The 27189-nt window shown below is 44.7% G+C and overlaps 1 protein-coding gene across 2 annotated transcripts in view; it reads left to right on the top strand.

The window, feature by feature from the left end:
- The first annotated feature begins 200 nt into the window (after positions 1-200).
- The window catches only part of SH3RF3 (SH3 domain containing ring finger 3), a 257517-nt gene continuing 230528 nt past the window's right edge, over positions 201-27189 (top strand). Inside the window, exon 1 of one of the 2 annotated variants that reach the window (XM_065059761.1) lies at positions 201-1453. In XM_065059761.1, coding sequence (XP_064915833.1) covers positions 1058-1453 — 396 coding nt within the window. In that variant the 5' untranslated portion in view covers positions 201-1057. Of the gene's footprint in view, positions 26177-27189 lie in introns of both variants that reach the window. The other variant, XM_065059769.1, reaches the window with a different exon arrangement.

Genomic DNA, 27189 nt, shown 5'->3' with positions numbered 1-27189 from the left:
GAGGCTCGCTCTTATTTTCACCTTTCCAGTCCCCGCAGAGCTTGGGTACGATACAATAACGACTGAAGCACGATTATTTGAGGACGCGCTGAAGCACCCGACGGGGGCGGGTGATGGATGGGGACCTGCGCTGCGCCTCGTCGCGACCGCCAGGGGGCGCCGCGCCGCCAGGGATGGTGGGGCCGGGTGGCTGCGCGAACCCCAGCCCCGCTCCCGACCCGCGGGGCAGGCGCTGCTCCTCTAGGGGCAGGTTGTGCCCTGGGAGTCCTTCCCAGCCGTCCGCCACCGTGACCCCGCTCCCCTTGGGACGCCCGGTCAGGCCTGGGCTGCAGGGGCTCCCCCACGCCCCCAGCCGGGTGTCCTCGGCTTTCCCGAGGGGGGTCTCCTCCGCCTGCTCCCGGCTGCGTGCAGCCGCACGGCCCGTCCGGCAGCCTCCGCCAGGAGGAGGAGGAGAAGGGAGCGCGGCGGAGGAAGGCAGGCGGCGAGCCCTGCTGGGTCGGGTTACAGGGAGCCATGGAGCAGCGGCGGGGCGGGCGGGGACCGCCCGCGGGGCGGCCGCCGTGCCGCGGGCGCCCCCCCGGGGCTCCCCGTCGCTCCCCGCCCCGCGCGGAGGCGCGGCGGGCAGCTCCCCGGGCCGCGCCGGGCCCCGCCGCAGCTGCTGAGCCGCGCCTTGCCAAGCCGTGCCGGGCGGTGGAGGGAGGCGCGGGCAGGCAGGTGTCCTCCTCCGGCACCGCTCCGCTCCGCGCCGCTGGCATCGCCACTGAACCGCACGGCGGTGGGCAGCACCGCCCAGGCAGCCCCCGAGGTCACCGCGGCCCGCCACCGGGGACAGGCCCGCCGCCGCCTCCCCGCGCAGCCCCGCCGCCCTGATGGTCCCCGCCGCCCCGCCGTCGCCCCCCCCCTGCCGCCGGCCTTGGCGGCCCTAGGGGCGTCGGAGCCCTGCGCTGCCCCGCGGAAGGGAGGCGGAGGCGGCGGCGGGGCGGAGGCGGAGGCGGAGGCGAGGGGGCGGCGGAGCGGCGGCGGAGCGGCAGCGGAGCGGGAGCCGGCGGCGGCGGCGATGGACGAGTCGTCGTTGCTGGACCTGCTGGAGTGCTCCGTGTGCCTGGAGCGGCTGGACACCACGGCCAAGGTGCTGCCGTGCCAGCACACCTTCTGCCGCCGCTGCTTGGAGAGCATCGTCAGCTCCCGCCACGAGCTGCGCTGCCCCGAGTGCCGCATCCTGGTGGGCTGCGGCGTGGACGAGCTGCCCGCCAACATCCTCCTCGTCCGCCTCCTGGACGGCATCCGACAGCGGCCCCGCGCCGCCGGGGGCGCCAGCGGCAGCCCCAGCGCCGCGGCCCCCGCGTACCCCCATCCCACCGCCGCCCCCAGCGCCGTCGCCGCCGCCGCCGCTTCGGCCGCCGCCAGCCTACGGGAGCTGGCGGCCGCCAGCCGCAGCGCCCTGCTGGGAAAGGTGGGTGCCGGGCCGGGGGCTGGCGGGGGAGCGCGGGCGGGCGTGTGCGTGTCACCGCAGGGCGCCGGACGGTCCCGGTTTGCCGGCGGGACGTCCCGCAGGGCGGTGGAGGCTGTTCCCCGGCGGGGCATCAAGGCGTCGGCCTCTCCGCGCTCTTGAGGCCGGAGGTTGCGGTTGCCCCCCTGATGTAAAGATGGGAGGCTTGGGGAGGCTCGGCCGGGATGTCCTAAAACTATTCCGGGTGCCCCGAGGGACCGGGGCCGCTCCGGGAACCCCCGCGGTGGTTGGTACCGACTGTCCGGCGGCTCCTGCCCCGACGGGGCCCGGGACAGCCCCCGGTGTAGCAGAGCTGGACGTGGCTCCCGGAGTTTAAGAAACAGAAAGTGCCTCGAAAGCGCTTTTATCCGGCGTGCTGGCCTCTGCCAGGTGTCTGTCAGGTGCAGGCAGGAGCTGGCTCCCGCTCTCTTGCTGCCTGCGAGGATACGTCCCTAGAAATACTCGGCCGGTCCGGTACCCGGCGCTTTCATCTCAGCGCCGAGTTTTCCGCTCCCGGGACGCTGCCTGTGCGGTTACAGCCACGCAGAGTCCTGCTGACAGCCAGGGTTGAGTGGGGTTTGAAGCTGAAGCCGACTTCCCAAAGGAGCGTAATTTTGTTTTTATGTATAAGGTGTGCGATTCATTGAAGGAGAGTACTGCAACATGTGCATTTATGAATTTTAAAACTGCAAACGAGTACCCGATCTTGCTCCCTTTAAAATCAATGTCGAGGGTTTCATTAACTCGGGACAAGAACAGTTCCTCCCAGTGTTCTGTATAATTGTAGAGTTGATACGATAAAATTTGCTATAGGAACTCTTTAGGAAACTTTGGAATGAAGACACTCTGAAGACTGTGAATTTCATCCTATTTCTCACGTGATATATATAACAGATATATTTAATTGTCTTTGATCATTCCTGAAATCTGCTTGAGCTGTAGTTTAGTGTAAAGGCTTTTGATTTGGAAAGGTCAATGCAGAGATTCCCTGTGAAGTTGTACTGCTATAGTAAATGTTTCAATTAATTCATTGCCTTTTTTTTTTCCCCTGAGAAAAATGAGTAGACCTGTACTGGCGTTTTGAAGTTTTGCCTACAGGAAATGATGGCAAATACCATACATTGTTCCATAAAATTCAATTTTGGAGTCTGAAGTGAAATATGCTTAGCAATATTTCTGGAAGGTAGATCTTTTATTACTAAGTTGTAGACCACAGTGATCTTCAGGTATTTAATAACGATTAGTCAAATTTAAAGAAGAAAAAAAGGGAACAGGATATTGCCCTCTGCTTTTTTGCTTATTTGTTTTTCAACTAAACTTCGGGTTGCAGCTTTGTGATAGCTAGACGGCTCCTGTCATCTTGAGTTTCAGCATTACAAAAAGAAGAAGTTTGCATTCATTAGGTTGTTTAAAACATTGTATCCTCACGGTCTGGTTTGGTGTCCCAGTTGGTCTTCTCTTATGGGAGGTAGGGTCTGCATGGAAGGCTTGTTACACCTGCAGGGTTCGTGTTGCAGAGGGAGGCTCTGGCACTCTGACCAACCTTTTGTGACCATCCAGCAAGAAGACAGTCTCTGGTTTTCATATCTTTAAATCCTAGTCAAGTTTGGATGTTACAGGGGGGTGTGCATGTAACGAAATTCTTAATGGCGAAAGTTACTTGAGAGTAAATGTGTATGTTATTGCAAATTTTTGGAGAAGTTGTTTTTTCATTATTTTTCCATGGATTTACAGCTTTTTAAGAAGTTACTTCCCTAGCCGTTATTGCAGCTATCATATGGAAAATAAAACCACATTGCATTCCATCATTTTCTGGCTTTGATTGAAAAGCACCTTGGTGAGCATCTTCAGTTCTGTTGCCTGTTTTTGTGTGGGTTGTTACCCATGTGTATTTGATAGAAAGCAAAGTTACACATGACCTGAGAATCACATTTTGGCTTTTATGGTTAACAACTGCATTTTGTTTTGCTAATGGGTGATTTCTGGGGCTGTGGGTCTCCTGGGGCAGAGAGGGTCTGTGAAACTGTTTGCTTGGCCTTTTGACTGACCACATGATTTTATCCTGGAAATCAATGCAATGTGCTTGATCCTTACAAGGTTCATTACAGTGAAAGAAAGTCTGAACTAATCTGCTTTAAAAAAAAAGCAGCAGGGGAGAATAATCCTCCTTGGAGCTGCTGATACAGCTGATTGCTGAGCCATCCTGGAGAAAAGGGTACAGCACCTCTCTCAGTACTAAACAATAGATGATACAAACCACCCTAGAATTAGGCTTTTTGAGGCAGATAGTGAAGAGCAGAATTGTTATAATATTTTTCAATTTTACATTGGTCTTTGACAGTTTAGTTCCTTTGGAGAGAGCAGAAGTGATTCTTTATTTTTATATTTTTTAAAAATTTTATTTCAGAAATTGCTGTAGATTTGCTGCCTGGGGCTTAAATGCAAATTACGCTATTTTACTAATTAATACCTTTCATTTTAGGTAGTGCAGTATGTAAAATGGGACATACCATTTTGGGCTTTTTTGGTTAGGAAGGAAACTGCTGATGGTGAAACGTAATGGCAGGCAGCCAAGGTCACTTCTATCAGACTTCAGCCTTGCCCAGATCCTCGGACCGATATGTTAGAATCACACCAGGGATCTGTTTCTCTGAGAATTTCAATTAACCTTAGAAGACAGAGCAGGGCTAGCTTCCATGTTCCTATTAGGCCTGTGTTTTGCTTTTATACCTTATACTTGGAGGAAGTCTGCTTTGCATAGAAGTTATTTTCTAAAATCAATGGATGTTGTTTATCACTAGGGCAAAACTCTGAGGGGTTTGTATTTCTTTATCTGGTCTTCGGTCCTTTTTTGGCCATAATTTATTGCAGACCTGGTCTATCCAGAGTGCTGAAACCCAGTGTGGGAGGGGCTGGGGACAGACTGTCACTGGGGCCATTCCGAAAGCTGTCTAAGACCATTCTTCAGAAGCACTTCCAAAATACTGTAGGTGTTTTAAAGTACGTGGTATAGATATGCAGCATGAGAAATCTGGAAGTGGTGTTCACCTACTAATATATGCTTGAAAAATGTTTGGGATGCTATTGATATAGTGGTACTTGACCTTTGGTAAGCCAGCTTGTCTCCCAATGCTTCTATTTCAGCCTCTAAAAAAACTCAGCAGTCTGTTTGGCGAAGCATATTTGGGATGTTCACATTAAAGATGCTATGTAAATGCATAGTATGCTATTAGACAATACGGAAGGGTCTGGCAGCCGAAAGAGCACACTGGAAGAATGAAGGAAAGAAATCCAGCAACTGTTAGAGTGGCCCCCCCGAGGGGTAAAGCAGGAGCCTAAGAGTGGTTTATAATGGTAGGTGCATTACACACAAGGTTATAATTTATTGGCTTCTCTGTTTCCATTACCACTGTCGAGCCACTTGGGGAATTCAGGTTCTGTCAAAGTAAATGGCTCCCTTAGATTGTTGAGGCATTATGGTAAATCTGCCTTCTTTACTGAGTGGTGGGGATTTTTGATTTATTTATTTAAGTTTTTTTAAACGATTATTGCAGTTTATCACTTACAATTTTTTTCAGGAGTTCTCAAGATCAAATAGCCAGTTAAATGTATGCAAGTCTTTAGTAATTTCCTCCTAAACCAGGCATCTCCCACTCCAGGTGCAGGGTTTATTGCTTCCTTGCTTTCAATACAAACTGAGAACAACAACATTTGCATGAAAAAGAAACAACCTAGAAAAACAAAACGTGTCTCTTAGTTTTCCTGGAAGAGACACTACAGCCCAAGTGATGGATAGGTGCTTTACCAGACGGGGGTATAGGTAATGGCAGAGGGTAAGATGTGCGCGTGGGGAAAATGATGTGTCACCATGCCTGAGTGAAGTGACAGATGGGCTGCACTCCCCTGTGTTGCACTGGGTGCTTCTCCCACGTATCAGCCTTGCAGAGCTATTTCACTGTTTCAGGTGGAAGGCTGCAATTTGGTAGCCCAGGGGAGAGGTTGCTGCCCTTGGCTTCACAGGAGTTCTGCAACCAGAGTGAGCAGTGCCAGTTTGCTAGCTGGGTTTTTCAGTTGCTCTGTTTGTAGAAATTCTCCAAAAGACACATTGAATCATTATTTTTTATGAGAATGCAGCCTCATCCTGCACTATCTGTAAGTTTTTGAGGTTACAGTGGATTCGATGTGGAGGAGACATTGCAGTAATTTTCCACAGCTGCGTTTCTTTGTTGGATACATTGTCTACCAGGTGAAGATTCCACCCTGGGTTACATAAGAGGAAGCGGATGGAGTCTGCTGTTTACATGCGTTTATATCCGTTGTAAGCAGCAGTGGGTTGTGTGTGGGACACACATTTTCTTGGGCAGAGGGGACTCTTCAACTTGGCTTTTTAATGACCAGGTTTTCACAGATAGGAGTGCCTTTTGTCAGCAGTGCAGAGTATGCGTAGACCCATGGACTTACCTTACTTTTGTTCCTTCTCTCTGAATTATTTGCTGTAGTTTGGCTGGCCAGTTCCTGAACTTTGTCATAAAGCCATCCAAATAGGACTGATATTCTACATGACAAAGTCTCTGATCTTGAGGATTCTTTTTCTTCTGGCAGGTGCCTAAAAATGTGTTTCAAAGCAGGAGATGAACAATCATGCTAAAGGGTATTGCAAAAAATATAGCCAGGAGAATATAAAAGCCTAGCAATTAAAGCTGTTCTCACAGGAGTGAGCGAGCACAGGAGAGAGGATTCGCCGAGCTCTTACACATTTCAGAAAACCCGCCATTTGCACTGTCATCTTCATGTCCATTATGTTTTCCAAAAACAGAGTATTTTCACCCATCTTTGGATGCTGCTGTTAATTTCTACTTGCGTGCTAGAAAAATGCATGATGAGCCTGACGTGACCAACGGGTGCCAGTGTTGACACTGGGCTTTTCCTTCTGGACTGGGATGGACAGCAGTGACTCAGTCACACCCAGAACATTCATGGGGCCGTGGAGAAGACTTTGGGCCACTGGCTCCTGATCCTCCCTATGGGTTTGTGGCAGTGTGGTGTGCCTCTGTGGGACTCTTCTTGCTGTCAAATGTGTCATCCCTCTGAACGATTCATGACAAACGTTAGTAATGCTGAGTGTGTGACAGTGTTTGGTATTTGATAGCTGATTAAGAGAAAATGGAGAGACTTTCAAGACTCTTAGACCTGAGATCCTGTGTGCATTTTAATTCTGTCAATTTTTGCCCACCTCCCCTAAACCTCTGCTGTTTGGGGAGACAACACCATTGTGTTTTTAAGGCTGAAAAGGCATGGAGAGCATGGTCCTGTGCAGGATGTGGCCATTTTTACCTCTGTGGAGCTGTATGAACTTACAGATCTTCACATTTCCCAGCCGAAAACCTGCCCCAGTAGCACTCACTCACCCCCATGTGCTTCACGATATTCAGAGAGAAGCTGCCCTACAAACACAGAGTTGTTACTAGAGAGGCTGGGATCCTGGGAGATTAAAAAGCGCCGATTGAGTACACTGGAGCTACGACAGTTATTTTCTGCTGTTGAATGGGGTTTGGCAGAGATGCTGCACGTTTGTTTGCAGGGAACATCGGTGCAGGGATGCAGCAACGAGCACGGTGTACGTGCTGTAACATTACACTGTATTCCCTGTTTCTAATCTTATCAGTTCATGTTCAGGCAGACTCCTGGTGCTGGCCAAGTGCCCAGCAGGTCAGACCGGCTGAAGTCGCTGGCTGCTAATACTGTGTGCCTCTTCTTGCAGGTCGGAGGGAGGCTGCAAATGCCATACTGCTCTTTCTAGACAAAGCTGTGTCCATACAGTAAATAAGCTGCCACATAAAATGCTACAACAATATTTTATGTATGTCGTATAAGATTTTATGCTCTGGGAAGGTCTTTTCTTATAGTCTAGAGTTATTTTTGTTTGCTGTCTCATAATTTTAGGTTAATAATCCCATTACTGTTTCAACTTGAAAAGTGTGTCTGGGTACTTCTTGAGTTTTGCGCTGTTGTATTTAGAATTTTCCCTCTAATTTCACTATTTTGTTCAACATTTAATGCTGTCTCTGTTAAGAAGTACTGCTTAAATTTCAGTTAAAAACCATAATTCCTTCTTGCACTTCAGTAATCCACCTGTAATATCTGTAACTATGGAATGCTGCTTTTGAAGTCTGTGCTTCCTTAAAAGCCTTTCCTTAAACTGCAAAAGGTCAGTTACAACTAATATTTCATTGTGATTAATGTCTTTAAGCATTGCAACATTGTAATTGCTGACCTCTAGTCCACTAATTTCATTCACTTTTCAGGGACTTGGTGACTTCTGCGGACTAAAACTGTCTGGGATGCACACGGTTTCAGCTTTCCAGTTCTCACTCATCACATACTGAGATGAATTTTTGCAAACATTTTCAATGTGGTCTTGTTAAAATCTGATATTTTGCAACAGGTTTTCCCAATCTGGGGTAAGCTGTCATGGGAAGAACCCAAGATTAGTTCTAATAGGACATGAGAGCCTGGACAAAGATAAACTATGGGATTTGAGAAGGCTGCATGACCTTGGCCTTGCCCCAGCTCCCACAGCAGCTGTGCTTCTGCAGCTGGGGAGGGAGCAATGGAGAAATACAGTGCCAGCAGAAAGCTACCTATTTATCCCTAGTCTTGCATCAAAACAAACTGCTTCTGATTACAGGAGCCTCTTGCATGGAGCAGACTGGTACTTTGGCTTGAAAGTTACTGGCCTGACAATTATGCAAAAGAAAGAAAAACAAACTAATTAAAAAAAACCCACAAAACCCAAACCAACCAACCAACCAAAACCACAAACAAGTAAACAAACAAAAGGTGTGAAAAAGCTAGAAAAAATTATTCCTAGTGCCTCATGCAGGTGAGCCTGGTTCTCCCCATTTACCAGCCCCAGTTTCTCTTTCTTCAACGAGTTCGGATTCCTCTGGCAGCTTGAGATGTGCCTTTTCCTGACAGTTTGAGGTGCTGGGGGGGTTGCTGATGTGCTGCTTTTACTTGCTTGGCTCCATTACTGTCTTCCTCAGCAACAATGTTAAACTTGTTACCTCGTCTTTGCGGGAAGTTTTACTTATGTTGCTGAAAACCCTTAAAATTATTTTAATAACTTAAAAAAACCCCACAGTGTGTGCCCAATAATGTAATCTAATTGTCCTTGCATGTAATGTGAGCGTTTTTATTTAGTTAAAAAGAACAAACATTAATTTAACAGTACATGTACATGAGATGCCTCTCAGTTCAGGGGAAGGACAGAAGGAAGGAATATTACTTTTGGTATTAAAAAGACATTTTGTTTTCAAAAGTAGAGAGAAAAATGTAAAACATCTGGAATTAAGAGCACTTTCTGCCCAGTCTTTTAAGCGTAACTTCCATCAGCTCCACAGAACTTGCTGCGCACCGGTTGCTGTTAGGTGGGGTCACCTGTGAACTCAGACCATGAACAGCCTAACATCTACCCTAAGGAGCTGGTGGGGCTGCACCCCATCTCTGCTGGGAGTCACTGGGAAGGGCTGGTGTTTGGCACCAGGCTCACTCCTCTGTGTTTGTAGGCCAGCTATCAAGGGGTTAAATAGCGAAAGCCATGGTAGAGTTTGTCTCAGAACTGGTTTCTGGCACTTTCAAACCAGGGGCTGGCCCCTGCCGAAATTTGGCTTCTCATCCTGTTGTCAGAATGGTTGGGATTGGGATTTTTGGTGCAACTGTTCTGTTTGCGTGTGGTTGACTCAAGGGCGGGGGTTTCTGAAGGACACGTGCCCTCATTAATGCTGTGAAGCTGTTTCTGCAGCAGGTCTCTATCTTGTCCCATTTTGGAAGCTGGAAGGCTGAGCAGCCTGGCTTGCAGCACTGGGTGCCAGAGGAGAGAAGGCTGTGAGATTCGCTGATTAAAAAAAGAGAGTGATGGGACTGTTTTCTTTCACCATGGTGATCACATAACATAACTTGACTTGGGGATGCTGAGAAATTTTCCTCTGCTCTGGAAGAAGATGGGACGAAGGTGCAAAGCGCTTTCCTGCTCTGTGGCATTCAGCCACATTTCATTTTGAAGATACCTTAAGGATTTGTGGTAGTGAGGAATTTTTCCCTTGTGTTGGCTGTCAGCTGGAATATGATTTATCAGACAACTGAAACTAATGCTGTATATGGTTAAGGAGTGCCGTTCTGTGCACAAAAATGGTGTTTATGAGAAGAAGTTGCTGCGTGGTCGATGCTTAGAGTGTCTTTGCTGCTACAGCAACAGGCATGAGAGTCTGATTATTCAAGCAAGTTAGCATAATTTTTTTTTCCAAGTTTTTAAAAGATCTGATCCAAACCAATCTGGATCGGCCATTACTAATTTTAGAATGGTCTGCTTGCATGAGATAACAAATCCCAGTCACAGTTTAAAGAGAAAATATTTTAACAGAAGGCTGGCAAGATTGTTATCAAAATGTTAATGATAATTTCTCCTACAGTCTCAGTTATTTTCAGAGGGAGAACCAGAATAGACACATCATCTGAATAATATTGATTTTAATATGTATTACTGTCTCATTAAGCTGTTGAAGTCTTTCCCCTTCTGGACAAAAGTTCATTAATTGCTGCAGTCGATGTATCATTAAAGTAGGTTTGGGTGCAAGATAGGTGGAGTGAGAGATCTTAAATTTTGATTGTGCAGTTGTGGATGGACTGTGGGTAAAGACATTATGGTCTTAACCAAAAAGAAAGGGACACTGCTGTGTTTGGTGTGATGCCGCCTGATTGCATTCTGAGTGACAGCCAAGAAGTCAGCAAATTACAGGCACTATCATATTTACTTTACTAAATGATCATTTCAGTAAATATTATTGAACATGTTTATTTGCAGATTAATTTCAGGCTAATTCCAATCAAAAACTCCTCTGTGAGTTACTATAAAAAGACATGATTTTATGAATTTACTTTTGAATTTCTAATTTCATTTTGAAACAGCTTTTAACAGGCTGCCTTTTTATTGGCTGCCTCCTTATGTGTTTTGAAATGCTTTTATTGCAGCTTGTATCAGGTTTGCTATGTTGTCATCCCTATAAGCAAATCAATACATTTTCATTTCCAATGACAGTAATAATTTATGAATTTGTAATTATTTTAACTCAGTAAAGTAGAATGAAGATTTTGTTTTGATTGTATTTTGACTGACATCAGTTAACATTTATTTATCTGTAAATAAAACACACAAGTATATGTATGTGTGTGTGTGTTTAATATCTATATCTCCCTGAATATATAGTTTGTTGACAGAAAAGCCCATTCCATGCATTCTTCTTGAGTCCATATCCAATTCAATAAATCGTGTAGTATTGTCACCATGTGATGTGCATGCGTGTCATGTGTCATGGCACAGTGGCTGGTCCTGCCGCATGTCTGGACATGTGCCTGCTGTCACCCCTAGGTGATAGAGAGTGCCTGCTCCAGGATGATGGGTGTGCACATACGCAGCCTCCTCTGGAACCCCAAAAATACAGGTTTGTGCTTGTCATGTGAAGGAGGAGGGGTGGATGCCCAGCAAGGGGAGCAGGATTCAGCTGGAGGGGAGGAATGGGAATGGGTACCAGTTCGCTGTGAGGCACCTGTCCCTTGAGGATGCTGAGGCTCTTCTTGTCCTCGCTGCCGAGCCTCCTTGTGATTTTGTGCTAAAATGTCACGAGATAAGAGACAGAAATAGCACAGACTTCCCTGGCAGAGGTGTGAGCTGCCGCACATCGAGTGGGTAGGAGTCATCAGCGCTGGGGCTGCTGCTCCGCTCCAGCTCTGTGCGGGGAGGGCACAGCGCTGCAGAACAGGCAGGCGCAGACGGCTTCGCTCTCAGCCCAGAGCATCTTGCATTTCAGCCAAGAGTTTTCGTGTGAAGAGCCTCGTTCCCTCATATACTTCCTTTCTAAAACAAATCATAAAAGAGCCCTTGGAGAATAGAGTCATACATACACGTCATAAAATACAGTAAAATAATAGTTGACAACCATGAGATGATTTTTTATTTTTTTTTTTTAACTTATTCTCTTCTGCTGTGTAGGTAATCATGGTATTAAATCATAGTGGAAAACATCTGATTGTTTATATTTCACAGTCACGCAGCAATGTAAAATCCAAACCAATCATACCTTTTTAATAATGAAAAAGTCAGTAAATTATTTTCTAAAAGGAATGTGTGGTACTTTTGGTCTATATTGCAGAAAGGAAACTTTATTTTTTCCTAGCTTGACTTTTATCTGTTCTTTTGATAAACACAGGACTTCCTTTTATATACGGTCAGTCTCGCTTTTATCTCAGTATATATTTCCATGGTGGGGCTATCACTGTAGTCATTACTGTTAAAAATAATTTAGCACACTTTAAAGAAGGGACTGTGTAAGGTTCAGCATCTGTAATAATATTGTTCTGCCAGGGAGAGGTCATTTTGTGCTTATTAACAAACAAAACCTCAATAGCCAGGGTTGAATAGCCGTCTCCCACTCATCCCAGGCCTTGAAAACAAGGAAGCAAGTAACTAGGGGGAAAATCGGTGCCTTCCTCCCTTTGTCTGGCCAGCAGCACACTGCAAGAGATGCAGAGGTGTAAGAGAGCCACAGGACTTCTGCTTTCCAGTTTCTCTGCTTCTAATGTTTGTTTTGTAAGGATCTTAGACCATCAAAATCTAAGAACTGGTTTGCCTATTCTATTTTTTTTTAATATAAAATAAATCATTTAATTATCTGCCCTCTGCTGTGTGTAGTGATGCCCCTGGATGAGAGTGGGAAATGGGTTTGGTGCATCGAGTCACCATGGTCCTCTGGGCGACACAAGGGAGTTTGTGATGCTCTTCAGTGCATCTCCTCTCCCAAATGTTTTACCCACCTTTAAAAAGTTACTAAAAATAGGAACCCCAGAAGCAAACTGCTGTGTTAGTAGCAATAACAGAAAATGCAGGAAAGGATCTGTGTCATTGTCCCCTTCCTGCAGTGTTCTGCCGCTGATAGAAGACGCCCAGCAGGCAGGAACAGGCAGGAACAGCCTGTCCAGGGGATGGGCTATGGCTCTCCTGTCCTCCTTCCCTCTACATGTGCAACCTCACTCTCCAGTGGGCCAGGGCACCTGCCAGTGTCAGGAACAGAGGAATGGGCATGAGTAGTCACTGAATTTTTAACCCCACAAATTAATACATTTTAATCCTTTCTAGCCTACATTGCAGAGCCTGGCTTTCAGGCTGGACATCATCACTCTTCTCTGTGCAGTGGGCACAGAGAGGCACCCAGAAGATGTGCTGCTTCCAGAGAGGGACCCAGAAGATGAGCTCCTTCCACATGGATGACAAAATGCATCATGAGTCACCAGTGATGCTAGTGGTCAGGGATCCTGGGAGAAGGGTGTGCTTGGCAGTAGCTAATGATGGGATGACTGTACAGTGTTTAGTCAGACTGAAAGGCAGCACAGGGCCATACAGAAGATGGGAGAGAATAATTTTTGGATGTTTGGTTTCCTGTGGGAGTAGAGCTTGTGCAATAGCTTAATCTTAAAAATATGAAGGCAGTGTTTAGGGAGAATTTACCCTGACAGCATTGTAGGCTGGCATTTCAGCGTAGTCAATAATAAGACTAATAAGATTTGGAGAGCACAGTGAACTCTCTTTTTTTAATCTGTTTCCACACCTTCTGAGTTCAGGTGTATCTGCTGCACCAGGGGCATGGCCGACCATGGCTGATGAGCATCTTCCTTTTTGTGACAGCTGAAACAGAGTCGGTGGCTTTGTGTCATGGTGTATTTGTTATCAAATTAAAACTCACTAGACTCGTCTTGCTTTGACCACCACCTGCTTAGAAAACAGCAGCAGTGGCAGCTGTCTCCTGCCCATGAGCATGGGAGGAGGATTCAGGGTACACTGAGGTGACAATAAAAAGGGCACAGTCCACGGCATGGGGGGACACGCATTCCCAATGGATGATGTTTTTCAACTCCTTATAGTTCCTTTTTTTTTTTTTTTTTTTTTTTTTAATCAAACAAGGTTTAAAAATTCCAGGAGTTATTCCAGTTATTCCAGCCTCTGTAATGTGATTTGTCTTTTTGTTAATTTAGTTAGATTTTATACAAACCAGAAGTTTAAATTCCCTTCATGATAGCACCGGTGCACTGCTCTGTCAGAGGGGCCTTTTCCTATTTAATTTGGTCACTTGAGAATGAATTAGAGACAAATTAGAGAACTAGACAATTGGAGAACTGGGCAATCACCAACTGCAGGAGGTTCAACAAAGGGCAAGTGCTGGATTTTGCACCTGGGACACAGCAACCCTGGCTGTACATACAGACTGGGGGATGAGATGCTGGAAAGCAGCTCCATGGAGAGGGATCTGGGGGTTCTGGTCAACAGCAGGTTGAACATAAGCCACCAGTGTGCCCTGGCAGCCAAGAGGTCCACCTGTGTCCTGGGGTGCATCAAGCACAGCATTGCCAGCCAGGTGAGGGAGGTGATTGTCCCACTCTGCTCTGCACTGGTGCGGCCTCACCTGGAGCACTGTGTGCAGTTCTGGGCGCCACAGGATAAAAAGGATATAAAGCTACTGGAGAGTGTCCAGAAGAGGGCTACGGAGTTGGTGAAGGGCTTGGAGAGGAAGCTGTGTGAGGAGCAGCTAAAGTGACTTGGTTTGTTCAGCCTGGAGGAGACTGAGGGAACAACTGACGGAACACCTCATGGCGGCTACAGCTTGCTCACAAGGGGAGGAGGAGGGGCAGGCGCTGATCTCTTCTCTCTGGTGACCAATGTCAGAACCCGAGAGAATGGCAGGACGACGTGCCAGGGGAGGTTTAGGTTGGACATTAGGAAAAGGTTCTTCCCCCAGAGGGTGGTGGAGCACTGGAACAGGCTCCCCAGGGAGGTGTCACGGCCCCAAGCCTGACAGTGTTCAAGAAGAGACTGGACAACACCCTCAGACACATGGTGTGAACTGTGAGGTTGTCATATGAAGGGACAGGAGTTAGACTTGATCCTTGTGGGTCCCTTCCAACCTAGGTCATTCTATGATTCCATGATTGTATGATTTGATTTTAAGCGAGCCTGATAAACAATGAGATTTGAAAAGATGTGCCTCAAATATACAGGGATGTGGCCTACTATTTTCTGCATTTCCTCTTGTAAATTCTCTCCCCTGTACACCAAGATGCCCATAATGAATCTCAGGCAAAGGTTACTTTGGGGTTTTTGTTGTTTGTTTGCTTGTTTTTCCCCTGAAGAGCTTCCTTGGCTGATTAAGCGCATTAAAAGATGCCTCTATAGCAGTATTTTGCTTTTTGAAGTCATGTGATTGCAGACCCAAGAAATTAATCATCCAGGGAGTCCCTGACCATCATAGTGTTCAGTATCCTAATTGTTTAGTAGCTTTGCTGAATGAACTTCAAATAAACACTGTTTCGTTTTTTTAGCTTTTTTTCAGTAATTAATGAAGGAAAGTGAGTAAGCTGCTGCTTGGCAGTGCCACTAGGCACGTGGTAAGGGAGCAAAAGTCTCTCTCTGTAGTTGAAAGGATGAATTAATTTCCTTTTTTCTTTGCTACCCTCTCCTCTTCCCCTTCAAGCTGTGTAGCTCCAAGAGACAGCATATTTCGAAGCTAAGAGTGAAAGAGCTGTGATGCCCAAGCTGTTCCCAGGGGCCTGTGAGAGCCTCGCGAGGCCTCTTTAGGACTGTGACTCAGTTTTTGGTGGGAGGTGTGAGAAATCACTATCATAGTAAGTAGCAATATCGTAGCACCTCAGCAGAGCTGTTTTTGAGAATGTTGCTGAAAGGGAATAGTCTCCTTCCTAGGAAGAAAAACTCAAGGAACTTCATTTTAATAGCTTTGTTGACCTAGTTCAAATATTATTCAGGATAATGGTCTGCCAGGTGTTACTATTTTCTGCTCTGCAAGCCATGAATAGATTTTCTTTTTCCCTCTTATTTCATGTATTTACTTTCTTTGCATACACAAGAAGCAAAGAAAAAAACCCAGTTTTGCCAGTAATACATGTCTTGCATGGAAAATCCCCAGGAAAATCTTACTCAGGAGATCCCCATGGCCCACTCTGTGCACCTGTGAGGTCCCATGCCACCAGTGTCCTTCACCACTCACAGCCACCTGGGCAGCAGCAGGTCAGCCAGCCCCATTGCCCTTACTCCTGTGATCCCTTGATATTGTCTCTTTGTCCCATCGCCATCACCCCTTGGCCCCAGGAGACCTTCTGCATGGGGTGGCAGACTGCCCATGGCACAGAGCAGGTTCTGAGCAACCCCAGGTGCTCCCTACCCCTTTTGCATGTGAGCAGCATTGGAGCAGAGATGGACCAAATTAATGACCAATGTCTAAATGGAGATCAGTAACATGTTGTGTTCCTCAGTGGTCTATATTGGGACTGGTACCACTCAATATCTTTATTAATGACATAGACATTGGGATTGAGTGCACTCTCAGCAAGTTTGCAGATGACACCTAAGAGTGATGTTGTTGATACACTTGAGGGATGAGATGCCATCCAGAGGGACCATGACAGGCTTGAGAAGTGGGCCCATGTGGACCTCATGAGGTTCAACTAGGCCAAGTGCAAGGTCCTGCACTTGGGGCAACCACTAGTATCGGTACAGACTGGGTTTCAAATGGACTGAGAACAGCCTTGTGGAGAAGGATTTGGCGATACTGGTGGAGGAAAAATTGGACACGAACCAGCAATGTGTGCTTGCAGCCCGGAAGGCAAATTGTATCTTTGGCTGCATCAACAGGAGTGTGGCCAGCAGGTTGAAGGAGGTGATTCTGTGTCTCTGCTCTGGTGAGACCCCACCTGGAGTACTACATCCAGCTTTAGGGTTCCCCATACAAGACAGATGTGAACATGATAGAGTGGATTCAGAGGAGGCCACAAAATGGTCAGAGGGCTGGAACATCTCTTCTGTGAAGACAGGCTGAGGGAGTTGTGGTTGTTTAACCTGGAGAAGAGAAGCTTGTGAGGAGACCTTGTTGCAGCCTTTCATTACTTAAAGTGGCTTATAAGATAGAGATTTTTTACTGGGGCCTATAGTGATAGGATGATGGGTAACAGTTTTAAACTAAAATAGCATATATTTAGATTAGATTCTTCACCATGAAGGTAGTGAGACAGTGGAACAGGCTGTCCCAAGAGTCTGTGAATGCCCCATCTCTGGAAGTGTTCAAGGTCAGGCTGGATGGGGCTTTGAGCAACCTGGTCTAGTGGAAGGTGTCCCTGCCCATGGCAGGGGGGTTTGACTAGATGATCTTTAAGGTCCCTTCCAACCCAAACCATTTTGTGATTTTGTGACTCTACAACCAGAGAATGGGCACAGAAAATAGAATGTGGCAGACACAGCTACAGACAGTGAAAAGTAAATATTGTAAAATACATGTTTATATGTTTTGGGAGGTTACAGTAGTTCAGATCTCTACTGTTGATTCCTTAAACATCTTGATGCAGTGAAGATGCTATAAGGTAAACTGTGGTTTTGTGCTGAAGGGTTTCTTTGGGTATAATGCTTCCAAATTGAATACAGAATTGAATATGGAGTCATTTTCTTCTCTTTATTTCATCTCAGCTTTGCTGGAGGAATTCTTTTGATTTGCAGAAAGGTTTATAGTGGAAAAATTGTTAGACATCTATAGCAAGCATAGTCTCATCTTTAATGGGTTGTTTAAATTTCCCAATAGAGATATTCTATTCCTGAACAATAATAGTAAATTCTTGACCTTATGTTACAGTTTCCAGTTTCTTAATAAATAGTGTGTCTTTAGTCAGTGTTTCTTAACTCCACAGAATGCTTTATAGAAAACTGTAAATATCTGTCCTCCCTTTGTAAATAAGAAGTTGAAGCACATCCAAAGCGACCCGCCACCAGCAGGGCAGAGCCGGGGAGCAATTGCACACCCCCAGAATCAAGCACTGTGCTGTTGTGACACTTAAAGTGCTCAAGCTCTTGTCATCGTCCTCGTGCATGGAAAGAGTGTGATAGACATTTCATACCAGATTTTGTTCTGGTTAAAGAGCTTTGATGAATTTCACCTCCTTTACCATGTGCTACAGCTACATTTGACCTATATCCAAGTTTACTTACTTTAGTTACTGAAATTGTTTTCCTGTTCTATTTCCTAGTATTAAATTGCTGTAAAATTAACTGGAAAACTACTATTATGTACCCTGTTTCTTTTTTTTTGTCTTTTCATCCTGGGCCTTTTTGTTTGCATGTGTTTATTTTTCCTTTGCTTATTTTCTCTTTTATTGCATCTATGAAGCTTTTGTTCTCAATTTTCATGTCATTTGACATATGAGAGAAGCAAGAAAAAATATTTCACATTCCTGTTTCAAGTTCAAAACCAGTTTTTATGCTGAACAATAATTGTATTACAAGGAAGCCTGATGTGCCCTCAGTGCCGTTACAATATGTTGAATAAAAGGTAATTTAAAGGAAACAGCAGAGTATTTGAAAGTTCACTGCATGAAAATTGGATTTTTGCCTTTTATTATTTACATTGCACCTTATTAATATTTAAGGCCACAGGGATTATCATCCTCCTTAACGGCTTTATTTAATAAAGATTTTGCGTTTCACAGTATAGGATCTATTACAGGCTTCAATCTGTTATCAGGATTTCAATTAACTAGCTTTAGCTTCAGTTGCCCTATAAATCCTATAAATATATCTAAATAATTAATTTGCTTTCACTGGATGGTTGTGGCTACTTTTAAAGGCAACTACTATATACTTAGATGCTAAATGGTACAATTGTGTACATAACTTGCTTTTTTTTTATTTTTTTTTTCTTTTTAAAGATGACAGGCATCTATGAAAGTGACTGGCTTGACCAGGACCAGTCTCCCAAGGGAAAAGACCTTGTAGAGGAACTTTAGTTATGGTCGAGGACCACTGGAGCTTGGATGCAAGTGCACCTTGAATTTTGGGAGGAGAGGATAGGGACAGTTGGATGTCACAGATCAACACATCTCCTGATTGGACTGAAGGACTTTGCATCCTTTGACTGTGGTTATGTATGTTGTCAACCAAGGGCTGGATGTAGCTGATTCCAGGGTGGAGGAGTGGTGATAAATATCGGAGACTGAAAGAAATCCAGTCACTCTTACTTTTGGGTCTTCCTTTCACCTATGCAGAATCATACACCCATGGTAATTTTGTGGTCAAGACTGCTCCCAGCTTTTCTTTTGAAGTGACATTTAAATCTTCTTGCTATAACAAAAATAATAATAACAATTTTTGATGTACCCTTTCTGGATAGGAAATGTCAGGAAGATGTGCCAGGGGAAGATTAGATTGGACATTAGGAAAAGGTTCTTCCCCCAGAGGGTGGTGGAGCACTGGAACAGGCTCCCCTGGGAGGTGTCACGGCCCCAAGCCTGACAGTGTTCAAGAAGAGACTGGACAGCACCCTCAGACACATGGTGTGAATTTTGGGATTGTCTTATGCAGGGACAGGAGTTGGACTCGATGATCCTTGTGGGTCCCTTCCAACTCAGGATATTCTATGATCCTGTATTCCATGATTGTATGATTTTATTTTAAGCAAGCCTGATAAACAGTAAGACTTGAAAGGGTGTGCCTCAAAAATACAGGGATAGGGCCTATTATTTTCTGCATTTCCTCTTGTAAATTCTCTCCCCTCCACACTAAAATACTGATACTCTGATGTAAGGAAGCAGCCCTGTGCCAAGCTCTGGGGTCAAAACCAATGACAAATGGGTGCTAATACAGTAGGAATGACACAATGTGAACATGCAGCCAGCCTAGGCACCCACCAAAAATGCCTCTCCTGCCCCAAAACAGAACAAAATTTGGTACCAGAGAGCTGCAGGCAGCAGCTCAGACGTGCTTGCCCCTCAGCAGTGTAGATGAATGTGCTCAGCAATTCACCTGAGAGCAGCAAGATGGCACAAAACTTGGCAGATGTGGAAAAAGTGCTGTTGATTTGAGAGTCCTGGTCTTTTCCAAGTTATTCCTGCTGGCTTGTGTCCCAAGGAGGGAAGATTTGAGACGTTCAGGGACCCACAAAGACCAGGACGCAGGTCAAATTTAAAATGCTTAAACTGCAATACTTAGAGCTTTAAAAATATTTTTCTCCTATCAGTGCATGATTAACCGAGTGTGTGAACTCAAAGGGAAACATAATATTTATTAAACATAGTTCACTTAGTCATTTTGGCATTTGATATACAAAGATTATGCATTTTTCCCAGGAGTTGTGTTAATAATTTCAGCATGATAACTTTAGCTTTAAAAAGGGCCTTTCTTTGCTAAAGGGAGGGTTATCCATGCATGTGTACAAGGCAAACTTTAATTAAAATTTCTGTTCTTCATTGTTTCAGGAGTTTAAAATGCACTTCCTCTGCCCATGAGACAAAAAGACTGCTAATATGTATGGGACTGAAAGGGTTAATGTGTGAAAACGAACACATTCAAGGTTATGTTACTGATAGCTCCATTGTGTTGGCAAAGGAAAAAGATGAAGTACAGCCTCAGTTTACTTCTCTTGTTAAATAATACTTGGTTCTGTATTGTTAGAAGAAATCCTTCCATAACTGTAGAATATGGAAAACATGGAAATCATGGTACTGCCTCTGCTGACCTTAATATATATTTTTTTAAACATTTGTACCCTGGCCCTCATGGAAGGCTTGAAAAAGAAACCAGTCTGTTTTTCTGAGGAAGATCTGAGGACTTGAAATGCAATCCTGCTTTATGGTGCCCACTGCAGCATGTAAAATATGGGGGAGTTCTCCTTATGTTTGTCCAATATGTGAAACCAATGCTCTTAGATACATCTGCTGTGGGAAAATAAGACATGTTTAGTAAGTTTGCAAAATAGTAACCATTTGGTACATTTCATTTATCCATGCTATATAAGATTACTGCCAGTGTTAGAGAACTGATAAATAAACTGGGGAGGAAAAAAAGGTAAGATAAGAGTTGGTGTCTAAGTTCCACCTATTTCCTGTAGGCTCCTACAAGTTTCTCTGAAAACTTGTTTCTATGACTTCGAATGGAAAGGGAAAAATCTTCAAAAAAAAAAATCCATTTGTTTTCTTTAACAGATGTTGTTTTTATAGGACAGTTTTAGTAAAAACATAACTTTGCTGTAAATCACTACTTGTCTAAAGTAATCTCCACCCATGGAGTAAGCTGTCCTTCAGAGAACCCAGAAGAAGGGACACCAAGGTAGTTTCTCTCTTTGAAACCTATTATTAAGGATGCTGTAATTATTTCTTGGGAGACAATCGCTTTTGCCTGCGCTGCCCTTTCCTGATGAAATCCTCCTGGAAATGTCAGGAGGGAATAAATCCTTATGCTGCTGCAGATTTCTCAGGTTTCCTTTGGTGGTGCACTTGGTGGGGTTGTCACCTGTTCCTCTGAAAGGATTGGTATTTGCCACCCAGAAGTTCTGTGCTGGACCAGTAGCCCTTAAATATCATGTGAATCAGCATTGCATGTCCAAAGGAGCCACATAATTGGAAACTGCTCATCTGTTAACCACCGTATGGCAAAAGAGCTCCTGTAACAAGGAAGAAAGCAAATGAGGAAGAATATAAATGTTTTGATTCAGGAGCTGTGTTTTTCTTTGAAGACTGATAGCAAGTGGTCAGTCTATAAGGAAGGAAATGTTGCTCTCACTTCAGCTCACTGCCTCGGAGTGAAACCTTCATTGTGCTATTTTATTTCAATATCAAACATTGCTATTTTACCCTTAAAAATAACCAGCATTACTGATAGGAAACTGTTTGTCTGCTAAGACAAATTTATCTAGCTAATATGATCATTCTAGTGCTCCTTCTGTACAAGGCATGCAAATCTCTCTCTTGGCTGTTTGAGATCACTCTGGCTTTCTAATATTTGCCAGTGGAAAGGCCCTGGCTCATTTCTTTCTTCTGAATCATATTTTGATTGTCTCATTTCTTACTGAAGTGATTAAAGCTGAGCTGGGCACACACAGACTCTAACTTCAATGCATAGCTTTGCTAAGCTGCAATGTATATTATTAAAATTTCTAAAATTATCTTCTACTATTGCTTTATTTAATGCCCTAAAGCTTCTAAATGAGTTAAGAAAAAATGATAGGTTTGCACAGATTCAATATTACTTATCAGGTGTATTTGTATGAAGGATCAGAAAGAGGATGTGATGTGCCTTGGGTTTTCAGTCCAACCATGCTGTGTACGTACAGGGGGACCAGAACTCCCGGGTGCATTGAGGAACAAGCACTCCTGTTAGGATGGAAACAGACAAAAGGGTCCTTAACAGGGACCTGGGAGGAATTACTGAAAAAAAGTACCAGGAAAATAGCTAACCTACCTTCCAGGCACACTAGGAGGATCTGGGTCTGAATACAGAGAGTGTGTCCCCATGCATTACTGGTAGATCACAGAATCACAGCCTGGGTGAGATTGGCAGGTACCTCTGGAGGTTGTCTGGTCCAACCCCCCTGCTCCAGCAAGGCCACCAGTTGCTCAGGAACGTGAACAGAGATACTGAATAACACATCAGTACAACAGAGGCTGTGTCAGGTCATGGCGATGAAGAGAGTGGCTTCACAAGTGAACAACCCTTAAAACTGCAGACCAATTGTTCCTGCATTGTTAGAAGTTGCATCACTCTTTGTTAATATTTAAGGGATGTTTTTGGCTCATTTCTTGATTGGGTGTGCTTTTTAATGTTCATAAATGTGCTGTCGGCAATTGAAAGCAGAGCTGGAAAGTGCAACCATCGCTCCAGTCATTTATCTGTGAAAGTCTTTTTTTCCTTCAGACTTTGGAAATTGTCACCTGTCCTGAAAATTTATAGCTTGTCTTTGCTTTGGGGCTACTGTGAGTTAATCTGAAGTATTTGTAGCTATTATAGTTGTTCAACAAACAGGTTCAGCCAAATAAGAGACCTTAGCAGAGCAGATTAATAGCAGGGAGCCCTTTATTTAACTTGGCAAGGCTCATCACAAGCCATCAAAGAAAGCAGTTACTTTGTCAGTAGTATTGAATGGATGAATATGATAAACAAAGAGGTCACAAAGTCTTACAGCCTAGTTTCCCTCAGAAACAGAAGGGCTTGCCAAACAGCTTTAGGACTTGAATATAGGTGGTTTATGTATTCAAAGCATATGGGCTTCATAACTATTGTTCCCTTTGGTATTAGTGAGTTTTCTCAAAATGCAGGAAGGAAACAAGTCTTGAAGGAGCCCAGAAATGACACGCAGCCCATCTGTTTTGCTGAACTGTTTCTCTAAATTAAATCCATTGCTTCTCAAGTAGAGTTGATAATTGGATGTTGAAAATAGAGTATTTCAGAAGCAATTTTGAAAGCAGTTCCCAGCGGCCTATTACAGATGCAGGTATTCTGATGATAATTCCATGTTCCCAAGTGAGGTACTCACTTAAGGCCCCAGTTCAGCACAGGCTTTAAATGCATACTCGTGTTAATCTCCGTTACAGCAGTTTTGCCTGTGGTTAACTATAGCAGTGTGTTCTCAATTGAACATGTGTCTGATGTGTCCTCTGCAGACATAAAGGGCTGATTTGAGGTTAGGGATAATTTTCTCTGGGTAGCTACTGAATTCTGTTTGAGCTGTACCTGTCTGCATCTATTTAGCACAAGGCAACATGGGCTGTGGTGACTTGTGTCCTCCTATCTGGGATTGTTTAAGAACATGGCTGAAGCCTTCCACTTGACCATTTCATGAGAGGATCTGAAGGAGTTAGGAAGAAACGGGGCTGTAAAATTTAATTTCAGGATTACCGCTTCTTGTCAGCCATTGCAGGGAGGATGAGCATTACAATTGTCACAGGTATCTTTAATTATATATGGCCTACTTCCTGAAATATTCATAAGAAATGGAGATATGAAGTGAAAGTTCTGGTTGGAAGGTATAAAGGTTATTCTTAAATATCAACAAGGTGATTTCCCCTACCAGGTTCCCCATCTGGCAAAATTATTGTATTGCTGTGTTTACAGAAAACAAAAGGTCAAAGCTGTCCATACACCTATGCATTGCCTTTTCTTTGGTAAACCATCCCACAGTAACGATTGCTTTAGGTGTGTCTTGAAGTCCTAAGTGCTGCAGGTATGAAAAAATCCTGGCTCCTTATGAGCAGTCAGGGAATGGAGGCAGTGATTTGTAGGACAACATAAGTGTTGCAGAATTCAGAAGCAAATACACTCTTCAGCTTTAGGTTTGATGAGCCCTGTGAGCCCTGCAGGACTGGTAAGTCCCATAAAGCATATAGTTAGAAAATTATGTGAATTCTGGTCTGAAACAAAGGTAAAAATAGGGGAACTGGTTTTAGCACCTTGTTTTTTACTGTCTGCGCTTACACTAGGATTGTGTTAGAAACAGGAACACTAAACTTTAACAGCTGGCAACAAGTGGAGGATGATGCAGAGGAGGACTGTTCTGGATGTGCAGAGGAAAGGCAAGATGCAGGTGGTGGGACTTAAAGGGTCTGGTGTTTTAATTACATCACTCGTTTAGGTGCTGCCCAGCAGTCAGCCCCCAAGGGCAGTCATCATTCATTTTTGCGCACTTGAGGCTGTCACCGGCTCAGCCTGTGTCCTGGTCCCAGTCCCTTACCATGCTTCTGTCACATGGGGACGGTGAAAAGGGAGGGTGGTGTTATCTCAGCAAACCAAACATCTGCAGCATTGTCCTAGTCCCCTCCTCTCTGGGAAGCGCCTTTCACTGGATTTTGTTTCTTGTCTCCTGTGCAAACAGGGAACAACCCATCCATGGTACAAGCCATTTGGAAGTGCCAGTGTTTGCCTGACCTGCTGCTGCCCTGTCTGCAGGTTGCTAAAATATCTCCCACTGAGAATGGCAAAACTGTGCATCCTCCCACTCTGCCCAGTTACAGTGTTCACTGCGGGTGCCATTATTCACAGACACATTTAGCTGCGGATATATGTGCCTCTTGGCCTCCTCATGTGGCGTTTTCAGCCAAGTCATGGTCTTTTTTAGGAAAAGGCCTCAAACTTAAGGCTCGCTTTAACCAGCTGACTTAGAAATTGGCCTGCAGGATGCCCAGTGCATAATAATCCTACCTGGTTCTTGCTGCTGTCTTGCCAGCAAGTGCCTTGGTACACATGGTGTGTTGGACAGTCTCACAGACCGCTCCTTCCTCAGCAGGGACACTGGCACTGCAACCCATCAGGGCCCTGGTCACTTCTGGTGCCTCCTGCTAATTCACGTGATCCTCTCCTTGCTCTTAAAAGCTGGGTAAGGCAGTAGACCCCTCTTGGCCTCTGGTCCCCAACACTGTAGATAAGTAGGACCATGTGCTCATCGCCTTCAACCTCTTCTTATGGTAGACAACTGTGCAAAAAAAAAAAAAAATCATTCTGGAAAGATCCATGAACCACCTGCCTCCCCATGACTCAACTCAGCAGAGGCTACAAGTCGTTTACCAGTATTTTAAAAATAAATTTAAGACTTAAACTTGAAGATAACAGAAGGAACAGGAAGGGCCCTGCTGGTGTTTATGGGTCCCTAGAACAGCACAGAAAAATGTTTGTAAAATTCCTGGAATATCCTAGGAAATAAAGTATATCCAGATATACAGGAAAACATCTCTCCTGGCTGGGAATCCATTTGACATGAGCATGACAACAAAGTATGCCAGCCCAACATGCCAGGGGTTTCAGCATCTGGGTGTGCTGTGCTGCACCTTGCCCAGCACCCTCCTTCGAGCTGCAGGAATCCAGACATTACAAAACCCATATTTTAAAACTGGCACTAGCTGGCATTTTGTGAGGTGCCTTCTTCCTTGACTTTGAAGCATGATCGGTTCCCAGCAAACCTCAGTACGTGCCTAGGCAAATTGCTGCTTTCTTACCCTTTTGCAGCCCATGAGGTTGGGGTTGAGATCAAATTGCTCAGCTAGACCCCCTTGCCCCCCTAAAAGGTACCCGTAAGAGGTGCTGCCTTGAAAAGGTAGCTCTTAACTAGCATGAAAAGCTCCAGAAGTTGCCTCAGAAGAAAAGCTATCCTGAACACAGGTTCTGCCTGGTTGCATGGGGTGTAAACACTTGGTTGCAGCTCTAAAGTAAAATCTGAATGGTGATGGGCCACAAGGAGGTTTTACTAGGCCCCTTGGGACTTATTTTTTTAATAATAAGGACAATGGGAAATAATTGCCAGCAGTCTGCATCAAAAAAGTCTGGAGCTGATGAGAGAGGCAGGCTGTTGGGTCTATAGTTTGTCTTTGATCACAGCAGTGCTCCAGGTGTCTGATAATAGAGAAGTCAACATACTAGGTGTTGTTTGACCAGCAAAATGTGAGAGAATGCTGGTGGCTTATGCCGAATACCATTCCTCTGCCTGCTCTCTGGGCCTGTAAGTATATGTATTTATAGATATATGGGCAGTACAGTTAAAGTTTTGCGAAGCGTGTGAACTCTCTGTCTTATCATGAAAGTGCTACCTGAAGGCTGGCTGCTTCCTTTTAACGGAGAGGTGCAGGAGGAAAGAGGCTGACTTCATTTTCAGATGACAGGACTGCTCTGCTGCTGCTGGTGCTATGTAGTTTGAGAAGGCATGCGTGATTTTTGGTTTTGTAACTATAGCTGTGCTTCGAAGAGCAGTTGGGATGAGTTGTGGAGCCAGAAAAGATTTTGATCCTTTTACATGCTGGTTCAGTGATGTGTGTGTGACGTTTATGTTGGTAAGTAAATCTCTCTTATGAAAAGCAAGCTTTAAAGGAAAAAGCAAGTCTCTCTGCTCATAGTCCCAGACCTGACAGCACTTTGGCTCTCATTATTATTTATATGCAGGCACCATGCTCTGTAAGACATCCCGGTTTCTGTCTCTCTCGCACCTGGCAATGTTTTGCTCTGTTGGGAGTCTGTAGGATATGTGTGTTTTACAAAAATTAAGTAATGTGTATTGAGCTTTAAGATAAAAGCATCACAATTTATATTTTAGATGTGCCAACTGAGGGCAAAACACTAAAAAGAAGGAAGAAAAAAATCACACCAGAGCTGAATAAATTTTATACTCGATTGTTTCATAGTAGAATGTAGTACAGCAAGTGTGCGTAATTTACCTCTTCTTGTTGACTGCCTTTGCAGAACTCTATCTGAATCATTTCCTGTTAGTGAATAAAATCAAGAGGTTTTCAGGGTTGTTTAGTCTGGGCAACTGGGAGTTGGTGTAGCTAATGTGTTCCAGGAGGTTAACCACTGTGAACTCTCTTGTCTGAGCCATTTCCCTTTTTCGGGTGGTTTTCTACCCGTACAGTTGCCTTTCAGGTAGCAAGTTACCAGCTGTCTCGCACGTAATGTGAAAGAGATCAATCTGTGGCAATGTGAAATCTCGAAAACACGTGTTGCCTGTCTTTGCTATAGCCGGGGAGGGGGTAAAGGAGAGTGACTCTTCTACAGCAATGATTTTTTTTCACCCAGAATAAAGACATTCTATTTTATGTGCAGTAGTTTTTGAAAACCTCATTTTGTATTCACATAAAATCACGTTAACAGGCAAGGTATTCATCTGTAATTCACATCTTTAACTAGGTGAAAGGTGTTTCCTCCAAGGCATTTTAATGGAATTTTTTATTTACAGAGAGAATCCAAAAACCATGAGGAATTTTAGGTGATGCTGACAACAGGGAGTAATTAATGCAGACTCTTTCTGACCTGTATGGTGCTATTGCTGGGGAAAACTGGGCACAGGCAA

This window comes from Columba livia, chromosome 1 (assembly GCF_036013475.1).
Source record: "Columba livia isolate bColLiv1 breed racing homer chromosome 1, bColLiv1.pat.W.v2, whole genome shotgun sequence".
NCBI lineage: Eukaryota > Metazoa > Chordata > Aves > Columbiformes > Columbidae > Columba > Columba livia.
This window is presented reverse-complemented; position numbering and strand designations above follow the sequence as displayed.